The following is a 12,020-nucleotide window of genomic DNA, read 5'->3' as shown; positions in this document are numbered from 1 at the left end:
CAGGCAAAGTTCTTCACCTTATGAGGTTATTGGACTACCTGTCCAATATAGCCCTTTACAGGACATCTCTGGGATGATTCTATCACTAAAGTGATAGAAACCTGTACTTTTTCTTTGTGTACCTACATGAGCTTCCCCCACTATTTTCTTGGCTTTCCCATTGGAGATGTATAAAAGACTAAAGTTGACAAGGTGATTGTTCCCTCTGATTGGGTGTGTCTCTCAATGGTGGATGATATGTTTGCTTCCTGACCAGTAAAGTTCTCCTGACACATCGTGGTGACTTATGAAATCTTTACAGAAAAAGAAAAGTGTTGCGAAAGGGGCAACTTTCTTACTGAAACTTCCTTCTTCTCAGAATGTCTTTCGTGGCTATGCCAAACAGCTCAGACAAACAATAGCAACTCCCCTCATAACTTTATTCCCAGACTGGACAAAACCAAGGGAAAAAAAGGGTGAGACCTTACCATTCTCACATTGGGGGCCGTAGTATCCCAAATCACATTTGCAGGTGTAATTATTGATGGTTTCTATACATTCTCCATGGCCACTACAGGATAAAGGCTGACAGGAAGCTTTAAGATAGTCAGAAAAAATAAATTTAAATCTTATTGAATCCATATAACCATTAAGATTAAGTAGAATCCTGTAATGATGTGACAGCAAGGACCTTAGGGATCATCAGAGTCCAGCCCACTATTTTATGAAAGAAAAAAGTCAGGCCCAGAGAAGTAAAGTAGATTGTTCAAGGTCATAACAGTAACATTATATAAATCTCTATAAGAACAGATAAGCTCCTCTATAATCATTACCATTCATTTGCATGCAATGGGCTGAAGTCTTAATATAGTTTTTACATTATTAGATTTAAAAAGATACACAGGGTTTTTTTCTTTTTAAAATGCTCCTATGTAGCCTCATGTTTATTGCTCAATTATTTGGCAATCCATTTCTTCATAGATATTGCAAAGCAACTTTCAGCCCAACCCACCTAAAATTATAACCAGTCCCAAACTGATGGCGTCCAAACCACAGCCACAGCTAGGAATTTTTGTATCTGGGATTAGCTTACTTAGAATGTGGCTACCTGTGGGAAGGAAGCACCCCCCCAGGGGGTGCTTTTGGTTCCCTCTAAATTTCAGCACCTTGGGATAAAGCCACAGTTACCCCACCCTAGTTATACCTCTGGTCCAGATTAATTGTTGTTCACCAAATAACTATTTGGGAAATTCTGACTATCTCCAATTGGTTCAGGAAAATAATTGTTTACTAGGGAGAGCTATTGAGGATCATTTGAAATGTTTCCTGATTTTTAGATTAAGCTATTGACCTGCTCACTCTCTCTGCTTTTAAGTTTCAGTTCCCAGATCCCGTTATTAGGAAAGTGACCTTTCCCCTCCTTATCCCCCTAGCCTCCTCCACATCCTGCTGCAGTTTATTTTAGATCATTTTCTTGGTTGGTTAGAGACAAAGTTTGTGTATATGTGCACACATCCTCTAAGATCAGAAATACCCAGAAACATCATGATTCAAGTTTTACTCTGCATGGTTCAAATATTCCTAAGATGGAGCTAGGAGGGGAGTTGTCTTGGAATGAATCGTGAATTGTTGCCTGTTTCCTTAAAATGTCTTGGGCTACTTCAGTTACTCTGCTAGACTCAGCCTATTCCTACCCTGAGCTATGGAGTAAAAGAACACAAAGGAGGCTGCTTCATACCTTGATAACACAGTGCGACCTTGGACTTCAAGCACGAGTCATCATTCCATTTGCCTGCATCTTGCTTCCTCTTGATGTAAATCTCTACACAATCCTCTTTGGATTTTTTGTTGTTAGGCTCCCCTTTGCCCCAGTTCTCTGCTTCTTCAGTGAGTGGTTTATTTGTTCCCACCCAAGTCCATATGCCTCCTATTTTCCGGATCCCAATCCAGTAGTAGGTACGACTTAGAGGAAGGGTGGCATTTAGGTACACAATTTCTGCCTTGTTTTGTATCGCTACTAAATCTGTGTAATTCGTCTGGCAGTAGTTTCTTGCCTTGGCCCAGGTCATGGGCCTTTCAGAGTAATGGTAGGTCCAGCAATCACTTCCATGCAATGCCAAGAAATCTGGAAGACACCAATATGAGTGGGATTAACCAAAGTCTCGTAGGATTTAATCCAACAAGCATGCATGCTAAAGCTAGAAAGACCATCACAGATCATCTCTTAGTCCATCTCTATTATTTTAGAGACAGTATAGTGGATAGAGAGTTAGACCTGGACTCAGGAAGATCTGAGTTCAAATCTGGCTTCACATACTTCCTAGCTGTGTGACCCTGGACAGGTCAGTCTCTCTGTTTCAGTTTCCTAATACATAAAATAGGAATGATAAATAACACCTATCTTCTAGACTTGCTTCAGGGGTAAAATGAGATATTTACAAAGTGATTTGTGGGCCTCAAATTGCTATATAAATGCTAGCTTTAATTATCTTTGTTGTCAGAGGACAAAACAGAAGTCTAGAAAGGTGGAAAGACTTGCTGGGGGTCACAGTGTTGTCCCATGGTAGTACCTGGACTTGAACTCAGCCTTGCCCTTTACCCCTCTACTATTTCTGCTACTTTATGCTGTCTCTCAGTTTTAGTTCCATATTTACACAGACCTGTCCAAATGATCAGCCCAGGTGGAGTGGCTTATAATTTTGTTCTTGTCATAAAAAACCCCAACAAACCACTGCTACTCAAAATGTTTTCAAATGAATGAAAAGAAGTTATACAATAACTTCCAGGAACTTCTTGTTTTGCTTTTTCTTAGTAAGTGACAAGATTGATAAGACAGCTTCAAAACATAATTAATCATAATAATAATAACTCATTATAAAACATAGGGCTTTCCCTTTGGAGATGTCTAAGAGAATAAGGTCATGTACAAAGCACAGAGCATTTTTCTGACGGCAAAATCCCATGAGGTGGGTGGTGTGAATATCATTATCACTGTTTTCTAGATGGAAAAACAGATTAGAAGACATTAATGCAATTTGGATCTGAAAAATCTCAAGGCCAGCACTGTTTTTTCCTGAGACAATTTTGTAGCCATCACACTGTCTGCTTGAGGGAGAAGTGGAATCAGAATATGAATGATAATTACTTTCTTTCTAGAAAGACTATATTTGTTACTGAAGTGTGATTTCTTCTGAAAGCATCACAATGCTAGATCGTATGTACCTCTTGCAAATCACAATACCTCCTTAATGACCACAGAGTCTAACTCTTATCTGAATGAGCATCCTGTCTATGACATACCCACCAAGTCATCATCCAGCCTTTGCTTGGACATATCCAGTGAGAAGAAACCCAGTATCTCCTGAAGCAGCCCATTCTACTTTGGGGTTGCCTTCATGGTTTCCTACCTCTAAATTTGCCTTTTTGAATTCCCACCCATGTTCCTAGACATTTTCCAAATACTTTTGCCTTAAGTGATTGATTAAATCATGTCTTATACACAATAGGTGCTCGTTAAATGTCTGATGATGATGATGATATAATAATAATTAAAGCTAATATTTGCGGAATGTTAATATGTGCAAATATTGTGCTAAGTAGGGCAATTAGGTGGTGCAGTAGATAAAGCACCAGGCTTGTAGTCAGGAAGATTCATCTTCCTGAGTTCAAATCTGGCCTGAGACACTTACTAACTGTGTGACCCTGGGCAAGTCACTTCCCTCTGTTTCCTCATCTGTAAAATGAGTTGGAGAAGGAAATAGCAAACCACTCCAGTATCTCTGCCAAGAAAACCCCAAATGGGATCACAGAGTCAGACAGGACTGCAAATGACTGAACACACTGTGTTAAGTACTTTATAATTGTTATCTAATTTGATCTTTGCAACTCTGAAAGGTGGGTGTTATTATTACCCCCATTTTATAGATGAGAAAACTGAGACAAATGGAGGGTAAGTGAAGCCTGGGGTTACGCAGCTATGAAGTGTCTGAAGCTGGATTTGAACTCAGGTCTTCCTGACTCTGAGTCTAGCACTCTATGCACTACGGTGCCCCCTAGTTTCTTTGAAATGAGTCAAAGAAGGCTAGTGATGTCCTTTAAATGGGAGTCTTTAGGAGAACCAGTAGCAAATGGTAATTACACAATGACTATATAGATACACACAATTGTACACAATAGCTATTTCTATGTGGTCCACGTATGACAATAGTAGTTATATAATAATGCTGCCAAGTCATCATAATCAAGATTCATTAAGTTCTCGGAGTATGTAGAGCAGCACTAGACAATATCAAAGACCCAAATAAATAGTAGATATGGGACCGTATCTACTTGAAGAGTCTGAAACCAATTGGAAGAGACAAGTATGCATGCATAAGGTATGATTACCCTTTTAAAAGTACATGAACAAGGTAGTATTTTACTACTACACATGAATAACATGAACTCTTTATGAATAGGGATTATTTCGGTTTTTGTACTTGTATCCCCAGCACATAGCACAATGCTTGGCACATAGTAGATCCTTAATAAAAACTTGATTGAACAAAACAGCACAAAGTATAGTGAGCAAATTAAAATTACATACAGAGGCACCATAGATAGAGTCCTGGATCTAGAGTCAAGCTTCTCAGGAAGACCTGAGTTCAAATCCTGCCTCAGACACTCTTATTAGCTGTGTGACCCTGGGCAAGTCATAACTTCGGTGTGCCTCAGTTTCCTCATCTGTAAAGTAGGGATCATAATAGTACCTACCTCCCAGGGTTGTTGTGAGGATCAAAGCATTATAGAAATGTTAACTATTGCTATGATTGCTGTTACAGCAAAGTAGAATCGTTAAGTGTATAGTCAAATGGTTGGAAGGAAAGAAGCTGCCGTGGACGAAGGTAGGATCTTGTGACTTTACTGGTACAGGGAGCTCCCTAAGGAGGAAATTCCTTCCACCAATGTAGGTCAACACCTTCTTTTTGCACTGTAGTCTTAGAGACTTGCCTAGAACATGGGCCAAACACTGCAGGAAATGTTTAACAAAATAAATAAAAATACAATTTGTTGTTGATCAGTTGTTTAAGTTGCGTCTGACACTTTGTGACCCCATTTGGGGTTTTCTTGGCAAAGATACTGGAGTGGTTTGCCATTTCCTTCTCCAATTCCTTTTATAGATAAGGAGGCAAGGCAAATGGGGTTAAGTGACTAGCCCAGGGTCACACAGCCAGTAAGGGTCTGAGGCCAGATTTGAACTCAGAAAGATGAGCCTTCCTGACTTCAGGCCTGGTGCTCTATCCATTCCTCCACCTAGCTGTTCCCCCTCCCCAATAGAATAGAATATAAATAATGTTAGTATGTGGTTTTCTAAATCAGCATGTGGCCAGCAGGGATCCTTTGTATTCGTTGTAGTAGTTGGCCTAGAGTACTTAACGATTAAGTGACTTGCCAAGGGTCACAAAGCCAGTGGGTGCCAGAGTTCGATCTTTCTGCTTCCAATGATGGCTTTCTAGCACTACACAATTGAAACTATTAAAAAAAAAAAAGAGGACACAAGGTGGTGGTGACCTTCACAGGCAGAAGGAGTTTGCTCACCAGGGAGCTCCCTATACCAGTAAAATCATAGATTCAGTCCCTAACCCACGGATTTGTAGACTATTAGTGCTGTAATATCTAATAATTAGCTTCTCAGTCCTGTGAAGACAGTACAACACTGAATGTCAAGTATGAAACTGTTCAGAACTGGCCTCATTAGAAGATTAAATAATTAGCCTACTTAGGGTATATTTTCAGAGGGTGCCACACATCACTTAGTCATCAATCCACCAATTTATTAAGCTCCTGTTATGTTCCCAGCACTGTGACTAGATGCTCTGAGAGATATGGACCACGTTGTCTGACCTCAAAGACGCTACAGTTTGGTCGAGCTTAGAACACTAACCCACATGAAACAATTAACAAGAAATTCAAGAGAGTGTGTAATGGAGTGCCAAATTGTGTGGCACCGGAGGTCTGCCTGCTTCAACCATCTCCCCACTCCAGTCTATGCTCCGTCCTGCTGTCACACTGATCTCCCTCAAGCATAGAACTGACCACATCATCCCCAATCTGCTCAATAAATACCAGGGGAACCCCATTACCTCCAGCATCACACGTAAAATCCTTGGCTTTTAAAGCCCTGCAAAACCTGGACCTGTCCTACTTTTCCAGTCCTCCCAAACTTACTCTACTCCATGTGTTTTAAGATCCAGGAACACTCACTTCCTTGCTGTTACTCACAGAAAAACAAAAACAAAGGCAGCTATACGGTGAAATGGATAGAGCAGGAGGACCCAAGTTCAAATCTAGCCTCAGACACTTAATAGCTGTGTGACCCTGGGCAAGTCATTTAACCCCAATTGCCTCCCAAAACAATACTCCATCCCCCAACTCTGCATTTTCACCTACTGTCCCCCATGCCTAGAATGCTTTCTCTCTGCATCTCTGCTTCCTGACCTCCTTAGCTTCTGTCAACTCCAGCTAAAACCTCAACTTCTATTAGAAACCTTCTCCACCACCCTCTATGCTAGTGCCTTCTCTCTGTTGATTATATCCAGTTTATCCTGCAGAGACCATGTTTGCACAAAGTGGTTTGTATATTGTCTCCCTCGTTAGATTATGAGGACCTTGAGAGTAGGAAATGTCTTTTATCGTCCTTTGTATCCTCATTTCTTTGCACAGTGCCTGGAATGTAGCAGACACTTAATAAATGCTTGTTGACTGACTAGTACACTGGGGGAGAGTGAGGGAGAGGGTAGGAAGGAGCTGACCAGTGATTTCATCAGTATATGAAACTCCCAGTGTGGAAAATCCTCTGAAGTGATATAGATCCTTCAGTCATCTGTCATTTATAGTCTTAGAGTATAAACTAAGGAATTGAAAGATGATTTGCCCATAGTCACACTGTTAGGAGAGAGAGAGAGAGAGAGAGAGAGAGAGAGAGAGAGAGAGAGAGAGAGAGAGAGAGAGAGGTAAGACTTGAACCTAAGGGCAGCTAGGTGGCACCATGGTGCATAGAACACTGGGCCTAGAGTCAGAAAGACTCATCTTCATTAGTTCAAATAGGTGGCACCATGGTGCATAGAACACTGGGCCTAGAGTCAGAAAGACTCATCTTCATTAGTTCAAATCTGGCCTCAGATACTCACTAGCTGTATAACCCTAGGCAAGTCACTAAACTGTTTGCCTCAGTTTCTTCATCTGTAAAATGAGCTGGAGAAGGAAACAGCAAAACACTCCAGTATCTCTGCCAAGAATATCCCAAGTGGGATCATGAAGAGTCAGATACAACTTGAAATGACTGAATAACAACAACAAAAGGATTTGAATCCAGGCCTTCCTGACTCCAAGAACTGCATTGCCTCTTATATATTATACATTAGATAATATCTAATAACTTATATAATAACTTATCATTTATATAATTTATACTAGAAGTTATATAGTAGCTTCATTCCTTTGTGCACCAATGATATTTGTATCTTGAAGTGAACTATATTAAAATATAAATATCACTAGGAAGGGGCATGCACTCTTCAGTCAAGGGGTCACAGGTTTGACACTAAATGGATAAATCTTTGAGAATTTAGAGTCTGGCTTCCTCATTTTGTACATGAGAGAAATGAGAACGAAAAGGTATTGTGACTTACTTAAGGACAGACACATAGTGAATAGCAGATTTGATTTATTCAGTTTTTTTCGGTCATGTCTGATTTGTCCTGACCCCGTTTGGGATTTTCTTGGCAAAGGTACTAGAGTGATTTGCCACCTTCTCCAGCTCATTTTACAGTTGGGAAAACTGAGGTAAACAGGATTAAGTGGCTTGCCCAGGGTCAGAAAGCTAGTAAGTGTCTGAGGCCAGATTTGAACTCATGAAGATGAGTCTTCCTGACTCCAGACCTGAGCCTCTGTTCACTTTGGCGCCCCCTAGCTGCCCCAATAAATGGCAGAGACAGGGTTTAAATCCAGGTTCTCCTATGCCAAATCCAATGCTCTTTCCACTAACCAGTGATACCTCTCTTCAAGCCTTATCAGCTACCATTTTAGCAGGAAGCAGACACAGGAAAATTACCTAAGGAGAAAGAAGGGGAGGAAGAAGGAGCAGACAATGGGCTAAGGCCAAAAGGGTGGAAAGGACCATACATACATACATACATACATACGTACATACATACCAGAGATGGAAAAAGCCAAAAGACTAATCTATAATTTTGCCTAGAGCCTATTTTCTTGCTTCCAGAAGCAAACAACCAAATGGCATTGACGGGTTATAGCAAAGCAAACTGATTATCCAACTTACCACAATAAAGGACTATTAGGGCGTACAGCTTGAGGACTCCCCACCAGCCCCCAGCGAGGGGCTGACATTTCCAGAAAAGTTTCTGCAAAATGAAAGTAAAAAAGGCAGGTTTGTATCACCTCCTGAGACACTGGCATGGAGGGACTTCCTGGACAAGAGTACAGGCAGGTTCTCAGGGTGGCTTTCAGAAGCAAAATGGGTTCTTCTCCAAAGCCGATGCTACCACCAAAAGAATATCTGTGCATGTTCCTTATTCTACAATTACCACATACTGCCTCTGTTGACTTTGTATATTTTGCAATACTGTTGTTTTGTTTCTGTCCTAGGGCTAGTTCAGACAACATGATCTTAGACCCTTAAATTTCCCTCTGTGAAAAGCTGGCCTCTCCAATGCCTCAGCTTAGGGTAGAGAGGACCCTTGGATCCTGAATGGTGGTCCAGTAGAGCACAGGTTCTGGCCAATATTCTTAAAATGAGTAGACTTAGAGAGTACGGGTCAAGATACTGGGCCATATGCCTATTTTCAAGGACTAGTCTAATTAAGTAGTAGTTTGGCTGTAAGCTAATGATGATTTCGTCTATGGCAACTTTCAGGAATCACCTGCCATTATAGAAGGACTTCAACCTGAGTCAGTGAAGGCAATTCTCACACCAACAAAATGACAGATCCTTAATTTATTGAGGTAAGAAGTTTAGGGCCCTCCCACCCTCAGCTTCTTAATACTTGTGTGACCTTGGGCAGGCCACTTAATCTGCATGAGCCTCAGTTTCCACATCTGCAAATGGTGTGTTGTGTGTGTGTGTGTGTGTGTGTGTGTGGTGTGTGATGAATTAGATGGCCTTGCAAGTCTAGCTCTATGATCTTACAATTCAAAGTAAGGCTATCATAACAAAAATCATAGAATCTAGAGTTGGAAGGGTCCTCAGAGGTCATCTAGTCCAACTTATTTTATAGATGAGAAAACTGAGGCACATGAAACTAAATGGCTCGCCCAAGGTCATGGAGGTAGTGACAGAGGAAGGTTTTGAACTCAGGTACTCCTGGGCTAATGCTCTTTCCACTGTCCTATGCTATGATTTATGGGTTTCAGGGACATTAAAAAGCATCCAGGCTCAATATAAATTCTAGGTTATGGTATCACATTGCTGCCCATCTCTAGAAAATGGTGATGGGCCAATTGCTAGAAATAAAGAGAAATCCAGTTGCAAAATTCAGCCACAGGAAAATGATTTTTACCCAGATAACAAGCTCACAATTTCAAGAGAAATCAAAGCATCAAACTCCAATTCCTTTAGAACATCTCTATCATTCTACATTACTTAATCATAATGTTTATTGTTAAAATGTCTATTTGTTAATGGTTTTCAATTGTGTAGGATAGGCTCTCTTCCCAACCAAGGTACCTGTCCAAGGGCAGTAAGATATAATTAGAAAGATGAGTACAAGCCTAATGTCATCTCTTTGAACCTCCGTAGCCTGCCCTAACTACACCTTATTCAATACTTATGTTTTCGTCTTAAGAGGAAATTTGAATTGATGCTTCTTTGCCCATTTGCCAACCCCCTCCACGTTTCCAAGGGCAGTCATCTCTTGATCTGACTTTCTCAAGGTCTCTTAGGATGAAGAGGCTCACCATGGTGACTGCTTAGCTTTCGTCTAGTTCCCTCTGCAGTAGTTCAGCCTTCAAGGTCAGTATGGGTCACTCAGGCTTCTGTCCCTCATCCGAGTGCTGCTCTGGTGCCCTGAGAATGCACCAAGTGCCTCTCAAAACACTTAGTTCCCTTATTATGGCAGCCCAACCCTACCCCACATCCTGTCCCCCCTCTGTCCTTGAACACCTCCCTAAAGGAGAGATGAACCACTGGTTTGATTATTTTTTTTTTGACAGGACACTTATCTCTTGACTATCTGTGGCAATGGGGAATAGAAAGTACGTGATAGTAAAAACACACACAGGATTTAAAAATATGTATTTTAGACAAATGTCATAACCTCCCCCTGTGCCCCACCAAACCTCAACAGAAGGAAAGGAAAGGCAGGCTGACTGGTGAAAATGTTCTCTCCTCTCTCTTCCCTTGGTCACCCTCTAGTGGATGTACTCTATAGTGGCATGGCCAAAAAGTGGGATGGACAAGAGAAAACCAGTGCTGGCCCTAGGTATCATTATCACATAAGCGGTGCTATATATATGATAGAACAAAATAGCTTTGATACTGTAAAGAAAGGGGAAAAAAAAGATGGCCTCACAGAGCTGATGTAAGGAAAGCATTTTCTAAACTTTTAATCCCAATATAACTGTGAATTATTATTTATTGTTATCACATTAATCATTACAATGGATCAAATATTGAAGAGTCCATAATATGCATAATTTAATCAAATTAGGTAGGTTAGAGTGATAAGCTTTTTGGTTTTTGGGGTTTTTTTTCTGTTGTGGACAAATAATTTGATAGCCACATAAATAGAAAGCTATAGGTTTAGTTGTGATTTTGTTAATTTCTTCATTTCAACTAAACAAATATTTATTAAATATTTACTGCTATTAATATCAGTCTTTAAACTTCTAGGAGCATACATCCCCATAATAAAAATTTTCAAACCTGTGAAAATAAAATAAAAAATAAAGTAAATATTTTGCTTACTGATGTTTCTTCTCTTTTACCTGATCAGTGACATTCTCTCTTTAACCTCAGGTACTCAGTGATCTCTCCCTTTTCTCCTGACAAAGTATATTCTCTCATCCTTCATTCACTTCAATAATTCATGGATCTTGTCTGTGTGGAAGCTCCCTCCAAGGGATCAGGTCATCCATAACCTAGTCCCACCTTCTCATGTCATGCAAGTTTTTCTGCATCTTCCCTGGGGTGGGGGTACCCAATGTTCTAAAGGACTCTGGTTCATAAGATTATAGATTTAGAGCTGGAAGGGGCCTCAGAGACATCTAGTACAATCCCTGTATTTTACAGATGAGGAAACTGAGACTCATAGAGATTAACGTGCCCGTGGTCTCATAGCTAGTAAGTATCTGAGGCAAGATTTGAACCCAGTTCTTCCTGATTCCAAGTCTAGCATTCTGTCCATTCACTAACCACACTGCCTCCACTGTCTTAAGGACAACTCGGAATGGCCCATATTGAACTCATCTTCCACAAAAACAAAGAGCCTTATCCTTTCCTCTAACTGTGCTCTTTCTATTGATGACCCCCACCATACTCCTACTTACTCAGGCTAATGACTTCCACTGTTATCAAGTCCTATAGATGCTATCTCCCCAACATCTATTTCACATATCCCCTCTTCTCAATTCATTCCTATTACAACCATCTGACCAGGACTCTCCCCATTTTTAGCTTCCATTTTAGACTATCATAATATCATTATTGGTCTTGCCATTCATAGTGGCTTGTAGCAGAATGATAGAATCAAGTCAGGTCAATAAGCATTTATTAAGTGCCTACTGTGTGCCAGGCGCTGAACTAAGCTTTGGGTATACAAAGAAAGGCAAAAGATAGTCCCTGCCCTCAAGGAGCTCACAGTCTAATGAGGGAGACAATATGAAGACAGCTATATCCAAGGATATACAGGATAATTTGGAGATAATTCCCATCCCTGATACAGCCATGGAGTATTGATTTTCACCAATAAGGAGATAGTCCCATACCAGCAGGTTTGGGGACTGGGATTACAACAGCATTAGAAAAATTTGGAAGAAGAGGGGAC

At 40.6% G+C, this 12,020-nt stretch overlaps 1 protein-coding gene across 1 annotated transcript in view; it reads right to left on the bottom strand.

The window, feature by feature from the left end:
• Window positions 1–10,085, bottom strand: part of SELL (selectin L) — a 40,921-nt gene extending 30,836 nt beyond the window's left edge. Inside the window, exons 1-4 of the mRNA XM_020974687.2 lie at window positions 9,934–10,085; window positions 8,300–8,381; window positions 1,718–2,104; window positions 468–575 (exon numbers count right to left, since the gene is read on the bottom strand). Of these exons, the coding sequence (XP_020830346.1) occupies window positions 468–575; window positions 1,718–2,104; window positions 8,300–8,381; window positions 9,934–9,936 (580 nt within the window). The 5' untranslated portion in view covers window positions 9,937–10,085. The remainder of the gene's footprint in view (window positions 1–467; window positions 576–1,717; window positions 2,105–8,299; window positions 8,382–9,933) is intronic.
• Window positions 10,086–12,020: the final 1,935 nt, after the last annotated feature.

Source organism: Phascolarctos cinereus, unplaced genomic scaffold (genome assembly GCF_003287225.1).
Source record: "Phascolarctos cinereus isolate Bilbo 61053 unplaced genomic scaffold, phaCin_HiC Scaffold_5;HRSCAF=322, whole genome shotgun sequence".
Taxonomy (NCBI): Eukaryota; Metazoa; Chordata; class Mammalia; order Diprotodontia; family Phascolarctidae; genus Phascolarctos; species Phascolarctos cinereus.
Note: the sequence above shows the minus strand (reverse complement) of the source record. Positions and strands in the feature narration are given on the sequence as shown.